Consider the following 24,720-nt stretch of genomic DNA (forward strand, 5'->3'; position numbering starts at 1 on the left):
GATCTAGCAGGGATCACTCTAGTTGCCCTGTCTGGTTTCAACTTACACTGGTTAAATTACACCCAATCACTGAAATTACATCCCAAAGACTCTATGTGTGTGTGTGTATGTGTGTGAGAGTGTGTGTGTGTGTGTGCCTGTTTGTGTGCGTCTCTTGGTTGTTGACGTCATCTCACAGAGATGTACTGGATGTCAGCTTTGATTAGGCCGAATGAAGTCCAACTGTTTTTGTGTTTTCGTCATTTAGGGGAAGTAAAATGGAAATGCAGCTGTTTTGTGTGTGTGTGTGTGTGTGTGTCAGTAGTCATGCATCTGCATATGTGTGTGTGTGTGTCGGAGGAAATCGCTGTGTTGTGTGCGGCAGCGACTGCGTAAGAGTGGTTGTCAGCTGGTGAGCAGTAAAGACACGACGGCGCGTAGCGAAGCTGATGCGTAAAAGTCTGTTTTGATTCGAGCAGCTCCAGTAAGGGAAGCTTGATGGGACAAAACTCAGACGGAGACGCTGTAGTCTGCCAATTAGTGCACCAGATGTCAGTTATTGTTGGACTAGGATTATGGCAATAACTGCAATTGGCCAACGGTTATGAGCGAGTGTGTGTGCGTGTGTGTGTGTGTGTGTGTGTGTGTGTGTGAGTGAACTAACTCTGCTGTGATAGATTTTAAACAATCTTCTTTTGGGACTTGCTCCTTTCTTTATTACACTTCTGGCACCTGCGATGTTTTTCAGAATCCTGTCTCTCTCTTTCTGTGTAGTTTTTCAGCATTTTGGAAATGTAAACACTTCTAAAATACATCCAGATGTTACCAGCTGTGCTCCGCCACCACAAACACTGGGCAGGGAGTGTGCATGTGCGTGTGTGTGAGCCTCAAAGACTCCTTTTCCCAACTATTCACTCACAGACAGACAAAATGATTGCCTGATTTTGTCGTACATCTCCGCTTCTTTGTCTGAGTGTGAGCAGGTTTTTCAAATTTGATGATGTGTGTGAGTGTGTGTGTGTGTGCGTGTGAGCGCTGAATAAGACTATTGTAGTTGTTAAAAGCTGCTGCAGGCTAACATTGACTGAATTAAAGGCGCTATTAAATGCAGAAAAGTCAGAACTGATGCAGTGTGACAAAGACGGCGATTTCATAAAAAACATTGACCTTATGTACTCTGCCCCATTATCTCCTCCTCTCTCGCTCCTCTCCACACACACACACACACACACACACACACTCACTCTCACATAAAGCAAAACTAGCGTTTTTATGTTTAAGCTCCATTTAAATTTGTCATTTGAAGAGATTGGACTGAGTTCAACCACTCTGTGTAGGCGAAGTTGAGAAGGGTCTAATAGAGGTGAATGGTGTTAATGTTTGTTGACGAAATGCCCTTTCATACATGTACACACACACACACACACACACACAAATACTTATAGTTCTAATTAGCCAATGTCCTTACCTTACATAATGATATGATATTATTACTGATATTATTGTCTCTTTCACTTTCACACATCCTCCCATACACACACACACACACACACACTTTTCAACAGGTGAACACATTTAAATGTCAGCCTCCTGCTGTTTCAGATGTATCAGCATACTGTATGTATGTGTATGTGTGTGTGTGTGTGTGTGTGTGTGTGTGTGTGAGTGTGTGTGTGAGCGTGTATTTGTTTATGCAGCGTGGCCATGCTTAAACCTGGCTCCTTAGGGAGTAATTACAGAAGAGGTTTTCTGGCCGTTTTCTCTCATTAGTGTGAATATGGAGAGAAATCGTGGAACCTCAGTTAGCATGCATATGCACTCACACACACTCAAAACACACACACACACACACAGACACAGAGGCCGTGTGCAAGGCCGGCGTCCAGACATGTGTGCGGTGCTGATGCCATGACTTTAGGCTGGAGGTACGCGGTGCACTCCTTTTGCCACAAGTCTATTTCAGCCCCTGCTTTCTCTGTATACATACACACCGTGTGTTTGCGTGTGTTTGTGTGCGTTTCTCCCGTTTGACAGCATCTGGCCTTTAGAGACTCAGTCCTTCAATTCAAACTGCAGGTTGTTTGTTTGGGTTCGCCCTTACAAACACACCATTAGGCCTGCCCTCCGCGCTCAGGACTATTCCGGGCTCTGGCCTCAGTTTAGCTCAGGCCTGCTGCCGGGCTCACTGGAGGTCCCTGCAGGCAAACCTCAGTCCTACCAGAACCCAGGAAGATCCGAACCACAGCGCACCGCCCAGCCACCACAGTGAAACTCTAGACTGCTTCAACCGGGCTCGCCCCACAGCGAGACTTAAATGTCAGCTGGAGGGTTTTAGCGTGTGTGTGTCCTATAGCTTGTCTCGTCTGTTTGATAGTCAACCCATCATGATGCAACAAGTCCACTTCTTTTTTCTGCAAACAAACAGGTATGGACAAGAAGAAAGTCTTTTCCACTCACACTAAGTGAAAAAGGATTTGGGAATGAGAGATGAAAAGAGGGGAAAAGAAAGAGTCGGCAGGGAGAGAAAGAAAACAACAAAGGTGGTTAGGACAAAAGCAGTATTGTATCATTGAAATGACTTGTGAGTTGAAAGCCTTAAAAGTCCTCCCCAGAGCCAGGTCATAAAGCCCAGAGACGAGGTTTGGCAGCGAAGGCCAGAGCCAGACAGGCCTGGCAGTCGAGCCCAGAGAGCTTCCAGTAACAGGAGATGTAAAAATCAATTTGCCGTGAAAAAGGTAAACAATCGGAAATGACAAATATGCAGGTTCTTTCCATCGCTCTTTTTTCATCCCCTTGCTATTCTCAGTGTTATTAAAGAAGACAAATGCAGGGGCGAGGAGAATGACTCGTCAGGAGTCATGCGGTGAGGGATCCCAGCAACGTTCAGGGGGAGGGTGAGAGAGAAAGGGAATATTTTTTCCTTCCTTTTTCACTACCTGAAACAGTCAAGCTGGACTTTTACACTCAGCATACACACTCCATATTAGTATGGATGTTGTGAACACACGCAAATGCCCACATGAGGACATCCTGATTAAAGAGGCGGAGGTCAATACGACGATGTGGATGGAGAAACGATTGAGGGATAGGGGGATGACGGAGAGCGAGAGATTGAAGAGAGAAGGGGGTGAATCCTTGGGGGCCTGTTTGGTGGTTAGGGGCCCTCGGGGGCCCCAGCGGAGACCTCCATTAGCGGAACGATCCGAGCCTGGGGGAGCCGGCGTGGTGACGGCCCTTCGAGGCAGGGGCCGGTCTGTTTAGCAGCAGTTTGTCTGCATTGCTCATAACATTGATCCGGTGTTGAGCCGCAGCCATAGGAAAGCTCTTTGCTGCTGAATAGGCCGAGCAGCGGCGTATCGATACGGCAGAGTGGACCGACGGAGAGCCCTGTGCACCCTGTTGGTCATTTGGTTAAGACAGACAGATCTTGTTCAATACACACACACACACCCCACGGCTACCTTATGGTATGTTAAATCCGTCCGTGCACATCCATACGTGCATGTGCGTGCAACGATTTGTGTCTTACAGGATCTAATCCTCTTTGCTTTTCTCCGCTCGTCCTTCTCAGATGAACAGATCTGCTGTGACTGGCTGGGAAAAATAATGAAAGGGGGGAAAAAGAACAAGCGAGAAAACAAACATGTTTCCCAGGCCCCAATTAGCCCACTTTTATTGCCCCTAGATATGCTCTCCCACCCTCCTCACCCGCCTCTCCCCACTCTCCCCCTTTCACTCTCTGAAGTCTACTCACATCACTGAGAGTGCTTAAACATCAGCAACAAAAACAGGTGGCCAGGGGACACAGTGAGGAGGGAGAAGTGTCACTTCTTTCAATCAGTGTATTTCCTTATTTTTAGCTTAGCACACATCGACAGGGATTCTGTTAAATGTGTGTGTGTGTTGAAGCAAGAGTTTTTGCTACCATCTCCTCCTCGCATCTGTGTGTGTGTGTGTGTGTCAGCTGCACTGTGTGTTTTGCGGTTGTTGTGTTTGTACAACACGAGTCGCTGAACGCTCACAAACACAACAGTTTGAACTCTCCGTGCAGAAGCCATCAATTCTTAATGAGATAATGACATGCTAACGTACTCCCAGCAGCAGCTCTGTTTACAGATGAAGACAAACCACAAACAAGACACAGACATGCCGAGCGCTTTAGTTTCCCCCTCCTTTCTTCTTGCTACTTCTCTTCTCTTCTCCGGCTATGACTTTGTGCGTCGGCCAAAAGTTAGCGAGAATAACAGGTGGGGAACATCTTGATGGGTATGTGTGTGTGTGTGTGTGTGTCTCTGTGTGATAGACACACACACATACGCAGTAATGAGTCAGGCGCTATAGTGTGGCTGCAGACCAGATTCCCTAATAAGAGAAGAATGTTGTCCATGGCATCCAGAGTTTTCCACTGGAATCACACATTCATCCAGCCTGTTTCCTGCCCCGGGGTCTTCCTCTCGGCGTGGACGGACACATGAGGAGAGGGAACCCTCTGTCTCCCCTCTGCCCCGCTCGCTCTCGCCATTGTCCCCCAAACCCTCCCCTCCACCCCCCGTCCTCGCCACATCCTTTTTCTCATCCTTTTTCATCACTTTTTCTTTCCCCTCCATCACTCAGGATCAGTTCATGCGGGCTATTGGCGCTCCGTCTTTTCTTCCTCTCTGTTGGATTGTGCTAGTCTGGTTCTGGAGTGACACGAGCACATGACTCACACAAAGTGAGTCAGACCAATTCAGGCTTATTGCTGAGGAAATGGTGGTGGATTAGGTGGAGAGGTGTCTTTCTCGGACTGGTACAGGAAAACACACACACACTCTCTCACACACATACAGCTGAGTAAGAAAAAAAAACATCTGTGGTTCGCTGAATCTCCAAATTAATGGAACTCTTAGTCGAGCTGTGGAGCAACTTTAAACAAACCAAGACAGAAATTCACATTGAAATACTTTAACCTTGAAATCTCCCCTTGCCAAGCTCACCAGCTCCCTCTTTTTTTTTCATCTGTTAAATGTTTGAGTGTTTGATAGTTTGAGGTCTATAGCAGAACCCGCCCGGGAATTAATGTCATTCATATGCCCTGCGGAAATTACTTTTGAAATGCATATAATCTAAAACATGCAAATGAGGCTGACTTTGTGCACCCTGTTTAATATGAATTATCATTTTCTGAATACCTATTATTACTGCGTACATTTCTCCAATTATATTGTTCTTTTTTTGTCACTTTTGCATAAGGACGCACATGTGCACATCAGGAACACTAGAGACGCGCACACGTGCACTCGCTCGGTCACATGCGTGCAGACACACACACACACACACACATGCACATTCGGAGAATGTCTTTGTGATGGGTGTATTTTAATGAGGAGTAATAAGGATGGTAATGACCCAGTCCACTTCTCTCTCTCCCTCACTCTCGGTCTTTGTTACTCTCTGCGTCTCTCACCCACTGCCTGGCACACAGCTGTTAGTTTACATGAAGCCAATGGGAAGAGTAAGAGGCATCTCATTTAAAGAAAAAAAAAACCTTAATGTTCTGCCTTTCGCAGATTCTGCACAAATTTGCCAGTCAAAAAAGTCCTTAAACAGCAAATGAAAATAACAAGGCTGGAAATACAAGTGTTGCTCATCCAGTTTTCATTAGCTGACTGAAATATTGATGCGTTTTAAAAGTGAACAGTGCATGTTTAGTTTGTCTCTTCCTCTTCTCTTTTGGTGATAAAGCACTGTTATTAATGTCCTTGTCCAAGAGGCAGACTTTTTTTTCTTTTTGCTCTTTTCTCCTAAATTGAAATGAAGGCATCCCTTTTTCAAACGAAATACTCTATTAATTTATTTATACTGCGCCATAAATTATTCTATTAATATTAGCATGTTCCAAATTAGTATGACTTCTCTCAATGTTCCTTCTACTTCTATTAATTAGCATGCTTGTCACTATAACAAAGATTTTTCTTTCTCTGATAAATTATAAAGGAGACATTTTTCAATACAATGAGAACCGCCTGAGAAATTATTAATATTTTAGTTGTGGCCTGTAAGACAAAAGTAAGGAGGAAAGAGCAAGAAGAACAGAAAACTAACAGTTACATGGAATACATTATAGACTGTCACTGGTGTGCAACAGTGTTGATTTTTATTTAGCTTTTTTGAAAGAAAAAATATGTGTGAGTGTGTGTTTGTGTGTGTGTGTGTGTCTGTGTGTGTGTGTGTGTGTGTGCCCATACTGAATGCTCAGGGATATCATCTTGTTTTAGCACTTTTGGAAAGGATGTGAATTAATTACCTCTGTAACAGCTTGGACCAAGTTCAAAAGTACTAAAATTCAATTAATTTGAAAAGTGGACATGCTATCATTTTCTCTGCATGTCTCCTTTAAAGTCTGGCCTGTTTTTTACTGTGGACTTATTCAATTATATTTGATTAAACTCGCTCTGATCCAATCTATTAATTAACTAGGAAACGCAAAGTGCCCGACTTGAAAGCCGATGTATAAAATTATATCATGTCCACTTTGATATTTATTTATTTATATTTTTTTACACCACTTTTTTTTTTCTTTAAATCCATTGTAACCCTTTATTATTGTAAGTCGCTGTTGCTCATTTTCAGGTAAATCTATTCACTTTATCTGCCTTGTAATGCAAATTATGATCATAAATGAAATTATATCCCACCTAAAGGCAACTACAACAAAGTTACCTCCTCAGAAAATGTACTTCCTCTTTCTATTTCTTCCGCAATTTAGTCTTTTCACGCACTAAAATAGAAATTATCCCTCATAATTAAAGTTAAGAAGTTAATGACTTATATGCTGAAGGTGGAGAATATCAGTCAGGAATGGAGCAATTTCTGCTTCTCTTAATATGAATTGAAGGATAGTCCACTAGGGCTGTCGCGGTGAAGGAATTACCCCCGCTGTGATAATGATTGGCTCAACAGCGCGATATGCTGTATTATGGCAACTTTCTTTTGCAAATTACTTTATATATCCTGATTTTAGTGCTGTATAAATAAACTTTATTGTTAGGCTATTATTAGCTATGTTGTTACTTTTTCAAATGACAAAGATGACAGTTTTAAAACTAATTAAATACTTGTAATAAAAAATACTTAAATGCAGAACACAGGAGGGCAATGAGGCTCAGTGGTTTTGGTTTGGTTGCGTCTGGTTGCTATGATACGGAATCAAAATGAAGGCACAAGGTAGCGTACTTGCCTTGAAGAAGGGAAGGTCGAAGCTCGTACGGAGAGAGGACGGACCCGCCGGACTATGCGTATCAATTTCTCCTCCATTGTTGTCCAGCACTTGTAGCTACATATAGGATATGACAGTTGATCATTGTGAAGTTTTACCCAAAGTTGAACATTTTCAACTCAGCGACCAGAAAAAACACCAAACGTGCAGCGCTCAGCGTAGAATAGACGCTCAGCGCCTCGTCACGCTGATGCCGTTTGTAGTAAAGTGTAAAAATGCGGCACTCCCATTGCAAAGAATTCAAAAAGGAAAAAACGTGAACATGGCGGTTGCTTGCCATCCCCTGCGGTTGGCTTGTCAATATCGCGATATTGCAATATTGCGCTTATTGTGACAGCCCCATAGTCCACTTTTCCAGACACAAGTCACACTCATACATTCAATCCATCAGACTTCAGAAGGCTCAAAGACTGACATTGTGTTTGCTGTGTGTGCATTTTCTAAATTCTTGTCACCCGTGTCACCATGGTTTTTGGTACATGGTGGACTGAGGGGTCAAACAGATCAAATTCACCACACACCCTCTTCACGACGCGCAAACACGAAAATTAAATCTCAATGTACTTAAGTCTCAGTTTACTCATCTATTTCACCTTCATGTCATTTCCCTGCTGACACCTTTTCATCTGTCTCTCTCAAAATGTCTCTTCTTCTTCTTCCCTCTCTGTCTCTCTCCTCCCTCCCTCCCCCCTCACGGTGAAGGTCATTCTAATAAAGAGCTCTCGTAGGACAGAGCTGCTAATTGCTCCGCGGCGCTCTAGCTGGTTTCAGATCCAAATAAAGGCACGTCGCTTTTTTTTTTTCCAAGCTCCTCTCCCTCTTTGCCCTCCATTCCTCCACCTCCCCTCTTCACCTCTGTTCCACCATGTTAAATACAATCTGAGTATTAGCCGTGTGGACTGTCATAACCTGACCATTACCTCTCCGGACAGAGGGGGGAGAGATGAAGGGGAAAGCGGTGGATTCTTCATCCTCATGATCACAGGATGATTTCCAACTGGCACACGGGAACGCGCACAAGCCTTTTGCCTCTTTAGGAATGTATAACCCGTGATTTTAGGCTCAGATAAATGAGGTGTGCATGAAGTCCGCTCCTTCTACAAATATTTGTGTGCGCGGTGCGAGTGTATGTGTGCGTATCTTTGTGTCTGTCTCCAGTATTTTCGAACAGACAGCAGTCTGCAGGCTGGTAAATCACTTACTGCGCTCTAAAGGAAGGGTCGAGGTGAAGGCAGGAGTGTATGTTTGCCCCGGTCATACACACATACGGAGCGATCTCATCGGTGCGGAATGTGCTGTGTGTTTACCTATGGCTCCAGAACCCACCTGACCGAGGGAGGCTAATCTTTATGGGCTCTGTAAACAGGGACTTTGTCTTCAGAGAACTGCAGGCGGGCAAGCAGACACACAATTCACACATGGACGCGCCGCACACAAACATAGAGGAGGGGGGAATGAACATATATGGCAGGTTACATACTGTACAGCCACATGCGCATGCGGAGGCTACATGCAAACACTCGATTGCTCAGACAAACTGGAACGCCATATGGCAGACAGTCCTGCAGAAGCATAGAAGAATTCCCCGTGTTTATATAGCGGGGGATTCTCTTATCATCTGCAGTCTGAGCCCCTCTCTTCTTCTCTCCACTCCCCAACAACAGCACTGGCTTCTTCATTAGCCAGCTGCACGGCCTGCTGGAGGTCAGGCTATAGGCCAGCGCTGCTAGCTTCTCTCTCTGGGTTGATGATGCTCCTTTGAAGCCAGCCAGCCAGCCAGCCAGCCAGTAGTAGATATTGGCCCACATCTGACTGACTATCTGTCTGTGGGATAATGGAGTTCACCTGTTAGCACTGGAGCAGGGCCAGGGCAGCCGCAGACATCTAGCATTAGCCCTTTGCTGTTAGCCAACCTGTTAGCGCTGGCCGGCAGCCAGAGTATAGCCTGGAGCGCTGCTGTTAGCTGCTATAGCTTCAGCTCTGTGTGGAAGAGACAACCTGGCTGCTCCGGTGCTGGTATCCCGGCTGCAGATCTGGCTAGCATGTAGCAACCGGCCAGCTGCTGAGGAAACAACCAAACTTGGACAGGGAAGTGATGGAAAAAGACTTTGTGCAGTTTTTTTTTTTTTTTTTTGAGGTGTGTGCTCGCTTGTGTGAGAATATGTGTGTTATTTCTTCAGCTTTCCTCTGACCTCATTCTCTTTTATTGAAGCTAATACACGTCAGCTCAGAAATGCCACGCAGATATCCCTCCTATCCCTCCTATCCTTCTTCCTCTCCTTCTGTCATTTTGTCTAGAGTCAAGGAGACTAGAGAAGACATCTGAAACATATAGATTAGGGATGCACCGATCCGACTTTTTCAGTCTTGATACCGGTAGTGATACCTGGGCTTTGGGTTTCGGCCGCTCTGCCTCACTGTGTGGAAGTGACTGGGATCATTCTTTTTATGTGTAAGGCAACACCAGGCCTGATTTAAACATCGCTTTCCTAACTTTGTAAAAAAAAAATGCAACAAATAAATACATAGATAGAAATTTGGTGAATTGTTATTTATTATTACAATAATAAATTTTACACCAGCAACTTGGCAAAACATTTTTCATAATTATAATTCAAGTGTAAACCATTTGAATGCAGCAACAAATTGGTCAGAACTTAAACAGGAATTAAAATTACAGTATATAAAGTACATAGTATATAAACAAAGAATTTAATTGAATAGATCGGCCCCATTGTCACCGATATCCGATCCAGCTATTTGAGCCGGTATCAGCTCTCCGGTTCGGTATCAGTATCAGTGCATCCCTAATATAGATATATCCCTGAGTAGAGCTGTACTGTAGTTGTTAGCTGTACTTTACATGTACATTTGTATGTTTTAAGCCCAGATCACCAAATTATTTAAATATATTTATGTTTAACACAAAGGTCCAAAACTTCAACTGTATTGAAGATAAAAAAAAACAACTTTCTTTACAATTCCCTGAGAAAATGTTGCTATCTCAAGTCTTCAAAGGGAGCGAGTACAAACTTGTGTCTCAATTAGCAAATTGAAAAATTGAAAGAAAAAAACAGTGTGGGAAAATCCTCTGCAACAGTTGAATTGCTGTGATGCAGCCGCGCAAATTTACTTAGAAAAACAAAATCGTGAACTGTTTGACAGTATTGAGTTGCATTTATGGTGATGCAGTTTCTAGAATCAACATGTCTTGACACGTACACGGTAGCCTCATTAGTTAGATATTTGAATATCTGCTGGCATGGAAAGATAAAAAAAGGAGGGTGCTTTAGTAGCAGGATATATAGGAGGTGCTGGAACTCTGCCCTGAAACTACGATTGTACAGGAACACCTTGTCTCTCTTTCTTTACTTTATTTCTTTTATTCTTTGTGTGCACAACGCCACTAAATGCATCACTGTGCCAGATATTAATTTTTGTATTTGCATTTCATTTTTCTCAGTGTTTCATGTTGCGTCTTTCACACGTGAGCCTCAGGAGTTATTAATTGAGACAGAGCCCAGACCTTAGAGTTGGGTTTGTTTTTGGGTTTGGGGTTAAAGCAGATTCCCTCGGGGCCAGTGTCACGGTTTATTTAGTGGCGGCGTCTTTGCCAGCTTGCAGTGTGAGAACATGGGTGTGGAGTGTTCATTAAATTATTATCTGTCTGTGTATGTCAGTGTTCATGTCCCCGTCAAAGCATAGAAATAAAAATGCCTGGACTCTTTGTGATGCTTTTAAAAGACACATCCTGGAGCCGCCCCACTGACAGTAAATAGGACATTTTTTGGAGACAATGACAGCAACCAGGGTCATTTTCTTCATGTGTGTTTTTTAGTTCGTGACTGTCAATTATAATGCAATAAAGCCCCTTCGGGTATAACAGCAAAACCAAATATTTTTTGAATACACGCAGCCAGTCATTGTCAACAGAGGCTCCTCCAAATTCTTGTTTCCTGATTACAAAACAGGTTAGAGCTCCAAATCTTCGGATTTCTGTCTCCGGGAAGAGTGTTTCTCTTGCTCACAAATATTGATTGAACTATCAGAGATCATAGAAACAACCTATGTGGATTCTATTTCAGGGTGAAAACTTTAATGTTTTCCAGGGCTGAACCTGCCACTAGTTACCAGGCATAACCAGAGGGAGAAAGACAGAATGCAGAGAGTAGGAGAAAGACAGATAATTCAAGAGTCAGATGAAAGTAGATAGATGATGGAGTGTAGATACTGGTACAGACAATTTTTTTTTCCTTACCCACCCCCCGTCCCTCCTTCTCCCTCCTCCCCCTACTCTCCCTCCCACCCCTTATTCCCTCAGTTCTTTGCCTAATAAGCAGCGTTCCTGCGAGCTGATGCAAGGCGGAGGAAACAGAACAGGCGTTCTGGGACTGCTGGAAATATTCCCACATGAGGCATAACATGATAAAGACTTATTATCTCACTAAGCTGCTGTAAACACAGATGCACACATAAATACACACTGTACACAACCCCTCTCTCTCTCCCTCTCTCTCTTTCACACACACACACAAACACATTCACAGAAAGTGAAATTTGGTCCGGCTTTACGGTTCTGACGAGCTGTGACCAGGAGGAATCTGACAGAGCCAATCCCTCCAACAAAGCCTGAGAGTCAGCCGTTGTGAACCAGCTCACTGGGCATTTGGCTCGGCTTGTTTGAACTCCACACACACACACCCAGAGCAGTGGGAAGGAACAGAGGGAGAGTTCTGATTATTATTAGTGCTAAATTTTCGGGAACATCTGAGCGAGCTTGCGTGTTGAAACAGGACTCATAAAAGCTCCTCTCTCCACTCATCAATCTCACCAGACACACACGTAAACACATGCACCCCAGCATTTGCTGTGAGCTAATCCATTACAGTACAAAGGTAGGTGTCAGCCTCTTAGACAAACACACACACGTATACACCAGAGTCATCAGAAACATGTTGAGTCCCATTTTCTTCTTCTCTTCTCCATCCCAATTAAAAGGCAAAGCAGGCCTTTTATTTCCCTCTCCTGCAAACACATTCTTTATCTCTCTGATCTGCGCTCCTCCCTCCCTCCCTCGCTCTCGGTCCCCTCAGGGTAGTGGGAATATCTCTCCCAACACACTCTCAGGTCAGGGGTTCAGCTGGAGGGGGTCTGAGCATGTAGAGAAAGCGAGAGAGCGAGCAAGAGGCACAGAAAGAGTGAGTAGCGGGTTGAGGCAGGCCTCTGCACGGGCAGCTCCTCTTCGCTGCCAGAAACACTTAAACTTAAAGCACTGTGTATGTATGTGTGTGTGTGTGTGTGTGTGTGTGTGTGTGTGTATCATTGCCCTAATCAGAGACTTCAGGGTAGATTTATGCCCCTGCCTTTTTCCCGACCTCCATTACACCAGCTTATATACACCCATTACAGGATATGACAGAGTACACACCCTTTAGACGAGCATACCACACCGCCTGTGTGTGTGTGAAAGAGAGGGCATGCGCTCACGTCTTTACACACTCCCCACTTTCCCATTAGGTCCTTGTCCACCTGCGAGCTCTATCTCTCTGTCTGTCTTTATCTCTCTTCCCTTCATTGCTAATAAGGTCAATGAGGAAGAGTAAGAAGCAGATGGGTGTACAGTACATTACAGCACAGCGCAGTATAGTGCGGGCCAGATAGCAGGCCGGTGATTCATGCTTAGTGAGACGTGTGATGATGCGAGGAGTTTCTACTGCGGTGCAAAGTCAGTGGACTGTGCGGCGGGGATCTGTTGATCACTCAGCACTACGCCTTGCTTCATAATATTACCTCAGGGAGCAGTTTGACCTCGCAGAGGGCTGGACGAAGGCGGCAGGAGACGGAAGGAAGTAAGAGTGGAGAAGGGAGGAAGTGTTGGGAAGAGGAATGAGGTTGGAGATTAAGTGGCTTGCTTTAAATGTCACAATAACGCTCGACTTCTCTGTCTTAACTTCAGAGGCGGGTGGGTGCCAGGAGGGAGACAGGAGAGAGTCAATGGGGAGGAAAAATACCGCGGCAGTGTGATTTGTGGGTTTTCAAACCGGTGCTGCTTGTTAGGGAGAACTGGGGAGATCTGTCTGTGGACACCATGTACTTTTAAAGATTTAGTTCAACCAAATTGTACAAAAAAAAAAAAAATACATTTAACTTTTTTTTGCCACCTGCTGTTTCCAAAGTCAAGAATGAACTTTATGTCTTAAAAAAAATACATATTTTATCGTGTGCCGTCAGTGGTATCAAGCCATATAGATTTTTTGTCTTATGGCCTTTTAGAAACCCGCCCCTGAAACTTCTGACACTCTCTCGATACAATACAATGATAGTTACTGGAATTGTGTTTGTGCTGCTCAAAGAATTGAAAAGCGTTTGCAAAAAAATTTAAATTTTTTTTGGGATAATCCACAGACCTCACTCATTTCAGAGTAAAGTCTTTACACACCGGGGGCGTGACGAATAAACGAAACGAAAATGCAAAGTACTCGCCTGCGAAAATATTATATGTCTAGGGCTTTTATTGTGAAAGGTAAGAACAGAAGGATTGGATCTGGTCTGCTCTGCCTTTGTCAAGGTTGAAAGGAGTAATAAAGTTTGCCGTCTCGGTTTGGACTAAAGAGCCTCCGTGTTGTTTGATAATATAGGCACAACTCAACCCGTTTCGCACAACGTTATTAGTTGATGCCTTTATTCATGGTGCGAAAGCTCAGAAAACCGACCTCTTTCTGGAGAAAAATTGCATCGCTTTTTCACCGCGTAATTTTAGGGAAAGTATTCATGACAAAAACAGTTTGAAAAAATATATTGACATGAAAAAAACGCTGCCAGTGTGTTACGGCCTGAAACGGGGCTTTGTTTTGTGAAAAGACAAATTGCTGAAGAATTTTTAAAATGTTACTTTTAAATGCATTGAGTAGCACAAAGAATATTCCATTGATCTCCACTGCATTGAGGCACCAGCAGAAAATTCAATAGCAGGTATACCGAAACCTTGGAAAATTAAATTACCTGCATGGCTAGACACCACTTGTGAGAGAATACATTTTTGGGGGGTTTTGGGTTAACTGACCCTTTAACTGGCAACCCTACGAGCCCATCCACCTGCACACACTTGTATCCCACACACACACATGCTCAGGTCCCTGTCCCTCAGCAAGCATCTGGCAGCATTCCATTAACAGAGCCACCAGCGCTCTTTCACACCCTCACCTGCTGTCAGAGTCTCACAGAAAAAAATTCACACACACACACACACACACACACACACACACACACACACACACACACGCACACACACACATACACACACATACACACACAGAGCTTCACCTGCTCCCGCCTCAGAGGAAAAGAAAAGTTAGATTCTCTCATGAAATGCCTTTTATTGTTTCCCCAGAAGGCATGGGTTGTACGCTTCTGAAAAAACGCGCACACACACACAGTCGCACACAGGCGGCGGGTACAATGCCTCGATGGCGTTTTGTGTACCCACCCTGGTTTGCTGAAATAAAAAAGCATTAGAACTTTCCCCTTAAAAAAAAAGCTACGCGCTTGTGTGTGTGTGTTAATTTCTAAAACTGGATGAGGCAGAAAGACGAGATTGAGCTTGTCATTAGGAGTTCACAGCCTGCGTGCTTGTGTGAGGGTTTGTTTTGTTTTGTATTACAGCTGCCTTGTGTGTGTTCTGCGCGTCTCTGTGTGTGTGTCTCGGCGTCTCCTCTCTCCCACGCTCGGGCTCCTAACGATGGCAAATGCGCCCGTGTGTTTGCGAGGCCTTGTTTCTCAAAAACAACAACACATCCAGGAACGGCTCGTTTTGTCGGGGTTTTGTGGAAGGAACACGCTCTAATTAGAGAGGCCCTATGAAGGTGCATCAAACGGATCTTTCTCAAAGACCAACCTGCTCATGGCTCTCACACAGCGCACACATGCCACCTCTGATTATTGGAGAAATGTCTGTGTTATTTAACTATATAGCAGAGTATTAACAGCCTTGTCAGTTTAGATTTGCTGCACGTCTGATCCTAATCCACGCGTACGCTCCTAGACACACATTTAATACGTGCAGACAAAAAAAGTGTCTGCTTCAGGTGTTGCTTTGTGGCCACTTGGGCATGTTTGTGTGTGGGTGGTTCATGACCAAAAGCCCTTTTTCACAAAGTACACGTGCACACACATACACGCACATAAACACACACAATTCACTCCTCTATCTCTGCGTGTGTTTACATTAGTTTCCTGCCTTGTTTGTTCACTCAGATGGGAGCAGGCTTTCTGCTCAAACTGCCCGGGTCACTTTTGTTCAATCTGTGTGTTGTTTCCCCCCCCCCTCCCTCCTTCGTCTCCTGCTCTCAGGTGCCAGTGATGATGGTGGAATCAGCCTCTGAGACCATTCGAACGACACCGTCCAACCAGAACGGAGTCAGCAGCCAATCAGATGGAGGGGGAGGTAGAGAGGGCGGGTCTAACGGTGACACCAACGGAGAGATCAGCCCGGTCGACTTACTGCACCTGCAACAGCAACAGGTGTGTGTGTGTGTGTGTGTGTGTGTGTGTGTGTGTGTGTGTGTGTGTGTGTGTGTGAGTGTGTGTGTTTGTGTGTGCATGTTTTCGAGCCAACGTGTGCTTCTTTTTGTGCATGCATTTGACATTGTGTTTACATATCTACCTGTACATACTTGCTTGCGAAACTTGTTTTGCAACACCTCCCACTTGTGCAATTCATGTGCATATGTACAGCACATTGTGTTGGAACAGCATGTACACAGCGGGCCGTTACATAATGTACAGATGTGACAACACGTAATCGGCCAGGCCCTGGTAATTGTCAGCGCTGCATGTACGAACGGTGAAAAGCTCTGACAGGTTGGCTCGTTGGGTGCTTTAATTACCCACCGTTCATAATGTGCCAACTAATTCCACCGGGACAAAGTCCACCGTAATAATTCATACGCTGGAGGTTCCCACCGATATATTGTTACTGGTTGAGAAAATATTGGAAGACACACCTGCCGTTTGAGCTCTGTAGGTGAGAGAAGCCATTTTGGGGATCAGACATACACTCGCACATTCTCACAATGTAAACACACACTCGATACAGATGCTCAAGGAGTGTGTGAGTGTGTGTGTGTGTGTGTGGGAGAGTGTGTTTTATTTTTTCACTGATCCGTGAAGTGGTGTTTGTGTGTGTTTGACACGTCAGCGTATAGTGTCTCCAGTAATGCTATTTATCTTGCCTCCTGTGCGTCAGTCCCCTCTCCATACACACACACACACACTCACCCTACACGCACACGCACACACACACACACACACACACACACACACACACACACACACACACACACGCATACACACACATGCACTGGCCACTGTGTCGAATGGAATTTCCAAACTTCCCGGAAACTCTTTGGATGAAATTCAACATTTTTATTTCTCATTCCCCCAAAAATCCACAAAGCTCTTTTCTGATTGCTCTCAGAAGGACCAGAGCTTTACACATCATACACACACACACACACACATCATTTTAAAATCTTTTTTTTTTCATTCAGAGGTCTCCACATTAGTCATTTGTCCATAACCGCACAAGAATGTCCGTTGTAATGATGGAAAGTCACTGATTCATGTTTTCAGTCACCGATGTGGCATTTTGCTGCAAAGTGATGAAGAGATTAGGAGACAACATATTCTCCTATTTACTGTGGCTGTATAAGCATTAGGGCTGTCAAAGTTAACACGATAATAACGCATTCACGCAAATTCGTTTTAACGCCACTAATTTCTTTAACACAACTTGCAGGCTCCGTTTTAAAGCTATTGTGAAGATACTGGCATCATAAGAAGCTAAAAAAAACAAAGAATCCATTGGTACCAACCAGGTTATAGTAGTTTTTCAGGAAGGAGGCTGAATAACGCTCCAAACTTATGCTACATTTTGGCGAGGAAAGAATGGCATGGCCACTTTCAAAGGGGTCCCTTGACCTCTGACCTCAAGATATGTGAATGTTAATGGGTTCTATGGGTACCCACGAGTCTCCCCTTTACAGACATGCTCACTTTATGATAATCAAATGCAGTTTTGGTTAAGTCATAGTCAAGTCAGCACACTGACACACTGACAGCTGTTGTTGCCTGTTGGGCATCAGTTTGCCATGTTATGATATGAGCATAATATTTTATGCTAAATGCAGTACCTGTGAGGGTTTTTGGACAATATTTGTTATTGTTTTGTGTTGTCAATGATTTAGAATAATAAATATTTACATACATTTGCATTAAGCAGCATATTTGCCTACTCAAATGTTGATAAGAGTATTAAATACTTGACAAATCTCCCTTTGAGGTACATTTTCAACAGATAAAAAATGTGCGATTAATTGCAATTAACTATGGACAATCATGAGATTAATCGTGATTAAATATTTTAATTGATTGACAGCCCTAATAAGCATGTTGGCAATACGTCTAACCCTCTCGTCCTGCGTGTTTTGTGTCTGCCCGTCACAGAGGGTCAGTGTGAGTTCTGGGCTCTCCGACAGCAGCTGAGTTTCTAGTTGAGGAAACCCAGGGGGAAAAAATCTGGGTTTCCTCCCTGCTGCTAAAATTATTCCCACTAATTATAATGATGGAGCCTTAGGTGAATGAAGAACACTCAAGGCCCTTCACTCGTGTCCTGCTCTCCCTCCTCCTTCCCCTGACTGCATCCTCACCCTGCTTCCTCAGCAACCTTCATCCGAGGACACACACACACACACACACACACACACAGCCACGCACACATGCACACACATAAACACCAAACCTGTAGCTCATACAAAGCAGGTCTTTATTCTCTCGGACTTGTCTCTGCTCTCTATGTTTTTGCACCTGTGTGTGTGTATATGTGTGTGTGTATGTGTGTGCACGCTGGTATTTCCTCTCTTGAGCGGGTTACCAACCACAAACATACCTCCCTCTCTCTTTCCATCTTTTTCTCTTCCTCTCTCCCTCACTGTACTTCTTTTTCCTTCTATCCGCTGTGGACCATGAAAGACAAACACAACCTTTCCTCCAGATCCCGACCCTCACCTCATAGAATATATGTTACATCCACATCTGTAGCAGTAAATACGCAGCAATTTATCGTAACGATCCTCTATTTAGAGCTTTCTGTTCAGCTCAATTTGCACAGATTGGAGAGATTTGAGTCTTCATGAGGCAGAGGTATGTCTTTCCTACTACAGATATTTGTCCCTAGTTTATTTCTGTTTTACTGTACAGTTGAGTGGTCAGTCAGTGTATGATAAGAAGGCAGAGTTTATGAGTATAATCCTCAGAAATCTTTATTTTCTCCTTTGTTTTACATTCCCATGTTAGAAGAAGGTATTTGTGTGTATGTCCCTGTCATCTCTGCTCAGTATTACCAGCCTCTGGTCACCTCTCTACCTCCCTCACCCCTCTCCCTCACCCTCCCTCACCCCCTGGATAAGATGGGAGTTCTGTGCCAGTGAGCACTGTTGAGTGGTTGTTCTGATATCATTTCTTTCTTTATTCATCTCTTTCTTTTCTTGTTCTTGCTCAGTTTGTGTTCTCCATTCACACCATTTAACTAAATAATAAAAAAAACAATCTAAATTTAATAGTCCTAAATTCAGGGCCTTGAAAAAGTATTCAAATATGTTACATTTATTTCTTCAGTTTGTGTTGCGTGCCCGATTGTTAATTAATACCGAATGGGGTTTTGTAGCAGAATATGCAAAAACATGTCATTTTCATCAGATTTACCTCATAACTAACAATTTATTCCTGTTTGTCATACTGACCATTTCTAGTTTCAAAACTTTCATTAGTTCAATCAGAGATTGACCAGTTTTCAGCTTTATTTATATTTGTAAAAAAAGAATCTTAACTTACATGCAGAGCTACAACAATTAATCGATTAGTCGTCAACTATTAAAATAATCGCCAACTATGGTGATAATCAAATAATTGGTTTGAGTATTTAATTAAGAAAAAAAACTCAAAAATTCTCTGATTCCAGTTTCTTAAATGTGAATATTTTCTGGTTTCTTTACTCCTCTATGACAGTAAACTGAATATCTTTGAGTTGTGAATAACACAAGACATTTGAGGATGTCATCTTGGGCTTTGGGAAACACTGATCGACATTTTTCACCATTTTCTGACAATCTATAGAACAAACAACTAATCGATTAATCGAGAAAATAATCAAAAGATTAATTGAAAATGAAGATAATTGTTGGTTGCAGCCCTAGTGTCCAATTTTAAATTACAGTAATACAGAATGGGGTTTTTGTAACAGAATATGCAAAACATCCTGTTTCTCATACTGACTCATTCTTTCATCAGCTATGTTTGCTCAGACCAGTTTTCAGCTTTATTTGTGTTTGTTTAAATTGAGTCTAAACTCACATGTCAGTTAAAATTAGAAATATCCTGACAGGCATACAAAGCCTTTTCTGAAACCCTGAAACCTGCACATACTTGCTCTGTCCATAAGGCCGTATGTTACCTTTTTTCCCATCACACTACTTGATTAAATAGAGTTTTGGTGTAGTAGTCCTGGGTGGCCATAGAGGCTGTATTCTTTGCTCATAAAATCAATATTGTCTGACACACAGACAGCCCCTATACTGACACTGGTCACCTGACAACACTGTATAAGAACCTGCTCTCATGCTTCAACCTTAAAGTCTTGGATCTACCTCCTCCTCCTCCTCCTCCTCCTCTTGTTCCTTTCTCCTCCACGCTTGAGTCTCTCACCTGAAGGTGTACTGCTGCAGACTAGTGTTGGTGCTTAAACACCATGCCAGTGCGCACTGGAGCAAAAAAGACACACACACAGAACTCCTGACAGCGCGGTGTTGTCAGAACACAAAGCCGTCTTTTCCTCGGGCCCCTTGGGAACCTGAGAGAAATCACAGCAGCCATCTCCAGCCATCAAACCCCTCCACTGGCCTCGCTCTGTCTTCTGTCTCCATCTTTCTCTGACTCTGTCATTCTCTCTCTCTCATAGATAGATAGATAGATACTGTAGATAGATACGAGGGGTGTGAAAAAAAATCAATCACCTATGTATCGCAATTTCTTTTTCTTTTTTCGATTTTGAAATTGACTTTTTAATGCCAGAATCAATATTATTTGCGTCATTTGAGTCTATGCGGAGGTAGAAGGAAGTTACTGCTTTTATTGTTGCAGTCAGAGTAACGTGACGTCATATCTGTTCCGTATCCGTCAACCAAAACAAACCGCAGCTGGCTGCAACGAGAAAGTACAAAACGACTGAGGGTCTGCGTGGATATGACTTGAACCTTCACATTTTAAATCCAACGTGGTAAACACTACACATACAGTAAAGTATGGAAACACTTTGGGTTTCACACATTGCAGGAAAAGCAGAGCTAGACATCATGGCTAAAGGTGCATGCTAACTCTGTCATGGACAGGAAACGTTATCGTATCGTCACTCGCATCTCCGTGGTCAAATCAGCCGTCCCTACAACTGTAAAGCACCTATATACCTACATTTATGTTTAATGCATTCAAACGGCCCCGATGGAGCTGTTCATGGATGTTTAAAGAGAACGGAGCTGACGGGAAAGCTAGCGTCGCACTTGGCCAAGTTTTGCGGAAGTATACGCGTGTGACTATGTCCGGTTTTCAAAATAAGGTGTTAACAAAGGGAGCTGTATATATAAAATACATATATGGAAATAAGATTGATCGGATTATATTTACCAGAAGTATAAAACATGACATGTCCCTTATAAATTAAAAAGAAAATATCACTACTTTGTGAGGGAAATATCTTTATTCTTTGTTTTTTGGGTTGCTGGAAATTTTTTTATAAACAATGCCTGCCTACATCTCTGACTACACACCTGCTACACACCCCTAGAAGTGTATGATTCAACTTTTCCCATGGTCTAATGTTAAAAAAAGTTAACAAAAATCGCAATAAATCGTAAAATCAAATCGCATTACTTAATTAAAAATCACAATACATCTCGAATGGGCACCCAAGTATCGTGATAGTATCGAATCAGGAGATAGGTGAATCGTCCCAGCCCTGATAGATAGATAGATAGATAGATAGATAGATAGATAGATAGATTGATAGATAGATAGATAGATAGATAGATAGATAGATAGATTGATAGATTGATAGATAGATTGATAGATTGATAGATAGATAGATAGATAGATAGATAGATTGATAGATTGATAGATAGATAGATAGATAGATAGATAGATAGATAGATAGATAGAAGATCACAGGTAGATGCTGTAGGTGGTCAGCGGACAAATGAGGAAGTGGTTGAGCCTCGAGGAGGTATTGGGGAGATGGGACATACAGCCAGAGGGAAAAAGGAGGGGCAAAGAGGCAGCACTTTGGGTGGGGGAAGGAGAGGGGGGTGCATTGGTGGGCTGGAGAGGAGGAATAGAGGGATGAGGGAGGGGTGTAACGCTGAGACGTGTCAGAAAAGGGCGCCTGGGCCTCCCTGTGGAATGTGGCCTGTCTGCCTCCCCAGAAAGAACAGAGCAGGAGAGAGGGAAGAGAGAGGGAAGAAAGGGAAGAAGGAGCGAAGACCAGTTCTGCCCCATCATCGAGGGGAGAGAGGAAGGAGGGAGGGGAGGGAGGGAGGGAAAACAAAGAGCGGAGTTATAGGGCGAGAGGAAGGAGAGGTGGAAAAGTGAGAGTGCAGTGGAGAGTGTATGGCACTTTGTTGAGGTGCCGGGCACGGGTGTAGACATGAAATGATGCATAGCAGAGGAGAAATGTAAGCAGGATAAATCCTAACAAACCTCAAAGTGTGTGTGTGTGCGTGTGTGTGTGTGGCTGGGTGGAGGGTGCTCTGACGAGAACCAGGTGTCTTCAATTCTTTTCTTTACGTCTCTCTTTTTGTTTTTTTTTGGGCAGATGTGAGTCCGCACTTTGAGCGCCATCACTTCCCCTTCTCCCCTCTATTCTCACCCGTTCTCATTTCTCCTCCTTTTTCCTCGCCATCAATGAATTTGCTTCTGGTGCTCCACCAGCTACAGTAGTCGTAGATTGCCGCCGGTGATGTCGGGAAGAGGGGAGGGGAAAAGTAGGAGGGAGAGGAAAGAGAGAGATGGTGACAAAAAGGTGCCGTTTCCTCTCACGAGTGCCACTCATCGGTCAGCTTAAACAGCCAGGGAGGGGTTTTTTTCCCCCCCTCTCTCTCTCTCTCTCTCTCTCACTCTCTCACTTGCTCTTCACTCACTCTTAGGCACATGTAGAAAGTGAGAGGCAGATTGTAGCGGTAGTTTCCCTTCCCCAAGGGGTTTAAAACATATTTGCCAACCATGAGACCTTAAAAATAGGGAGGATTTCAAAACCAAGAAAGATTTGAGTTTCAGAGACTTTGTTTCCTGCATTCTGGTGACTTTAAAAGAACGAAAATAACAAAATAATAAGTATATTGCGACAGCATTTTTATGTTAAACTTTTAATTTTACCTTTAATTCTCAGGAAAGAAAACCGAATAATTCACCCCTCTGGCATAAACTAATATTCATCAGTTTTTATTCATTTTTTGCCCCTGCTTGAGTATTTCTTTCAGATAGTACTTGCAATTTCTTTCTCCGTCTCTCACTCACTGAAGGCCATTTCAGACAACGCGACAACGGCACCGCTGCGCTCTGAAACCTGTTATTTCCAATGGCTTGCACCATGCAGTTTTTTGCTACGTCGAGCAAAGCCCAGCTTGGTGAGCGCAGAGCTCGAACTGCGCAGTGTCTCGAGCATAGACTGCTCTCTTCCGCTGAGAAACGGCATTTGGTGTAGCTGTCTCGTGATCCGGGTGGAAACAGTAGGGTTAATAGATGCTGTACAGTGCCAGAAACAGGTTAAGATAACAAAAAGGAAAAAGAAAAAGTGTGAAAATGTGTCATAAATCAGGAGAAATACAGGAGAATTGCGACCCGGGGAGGAAAGGGGGAAAGGACGATGAAAAACGGGAGACTCCCGGGAAAATCAGGAGGCCAAGTATTGTTTAAAAGGAACATTGGTTGAGGAAAACGTAGTTTTAGAAATTGGTTCGGAGCTTCGATCCCTGCTCTCATTTGTCATAATCTACTTTGTCCTCAGTGCTTCCTTTTTTTTGCTCTCTGAAATGCACACACATACTAGCAATCTTTGTTATTCCCCCTCTCCCATCTACACACAGGCAGTTACACACATGCACAGAGCTGATGTGAGTTAATGAAGGGTGTAATTAAGGAGCCACAGTGATGACTGGAGATCAGGGGGAACCGATACAGATCTCAGATATACACAAACACTGATGAAAGATAGCTGTTTTGTTGTGTGTGCGCGCATGGCGGGAATGCTTTGCGGACAGATGTACGAGATCGGTGTGCGCGCTAACAGGCGATGAGAGACGCTGGATGGTTCAGATAACGTATGGCTTCCTGTTAGATTGGCTCGGCTCGGTAATTACGGCCTGTATGGATGGAGGCGGGGAGGTTTTGAGACATGCGATTCTATAGCTCCGGCTGCTCGGCCATTGCTAAATTATGGGAGGTGAATTTTGGTCACTGGGACAGCTATTACGTCCTCTTTGACCTTCGGGTCTCCCACTAGAGTTCACTTTCAGGTCAGGAGTGCAGAGGAGACGGAGGTGAAGGGGTGGCTGGAGAAGAGGAGGTGAAGAAAAACACTTTTTCCAGTTTGTCAGTGCAGTGGGATTTAATTTAATTACATTATACTTGCGTTTTGTGCATCTGCATGACAGGTTGTATCCCACGTGTGTCATTTTTCTGTCTATATGTCCGTCTGCATGTGAATATGTGTGTGTGTGTGTGTGTACGTCCGTCGTGTGTGCGGGCCAGTAAATCAGTCCCAGGCCTCTCTCTGAGTGCTGTCACCTCCTAAAAGCTTTCCCTCGGTCTGGGCCAGGCCTTCCTCTTTATGTTTGAGGTCAGTATAGTTCGCAGGTCACCAGAGGTCATGCTGAGACAGAGGAGGGGCCAGTCGGGTTGCCTAGCATCACGGAACACCCACTGCTGTTACCGCGGCGATACAAAGAGACCTATAGAACGCCAACTTCCTCGAGGAGTCTTAAAAGCACCAGCAGGTCCCTTCATCCGTCGTCTTTGACTTTTACTTCCCTTTTTTTCTTGCGCTGACGATCTCTCTACATATATATCTGCACGTATTGATTGATAAAAACTTAGTATTTAGATTTGAGACATCCGTCCATTCTTTGAACTGTTCAGGGTTGTGGGGGATTTGAGGCGTACGCACTCAAATCCCATACATGTAAACAGACGAAAACACACACAATGCCACACCTGCAAATGTAATGGTCATTAACAGGGCCGCCCCCTTCTTATTTACAAGAAACTTCTGAGCACATCTCAGGGAAACACAAGATTTAAAATGGTGATTTTGTTTGATTCTTTGTGGACAGATCTGTCGATTAAATCAACGAATCGATTAGTTGACAAAATCGTATGATGTT

The 24,720-nt window shown here is 43.8% G+C and overlaps 1 protein-coding gene across 6 annotated transcripts in view; it reads left to right on the top strand.

The window, feature by feature from the left end:
• foxp4 (forkhead box P4) overlaps nt 1-24,720 on the top strand; it is a 114,062-nt gene that overhangs the window by 20,259 nt on the left and 69,083 nt on the right. For 5 of the 6 annotated variants that reach the window (XM_037772195.1, XM_037772213.1, XM_037772204.1 and 2 more), the window contains exon 2: nt 15,587-15,757. In XM_037772195.1, the coding sequence (XP_037628123.1) occupies nt 15,596-15,757 (162 nt within the window). In that variant the 5' untranslated portion in view covers nt 15,587-15,595. Of the gene's footprint in view, nt 1-15,586; nt 15,758-24,720 lie in introns of those variants that run through there. The other variant, XM_037772240.1, reaches the window with a different exon arrangement.

This window comes from Sebastes umbrosus, chromosome 1 (assembly GCF_015220745.1).
Source record: "Sebastes umbrosus isolate fSebUmb1 chromosome 1, fSebUmb1.pri, whole genome shotgun sequence".
Lineage (NCBI taxonomy): Eukaryota > Metazoa > Chordata > Actinopteri > Perciformes > Sebastidae > Sebastes > Sebastes umbrosus.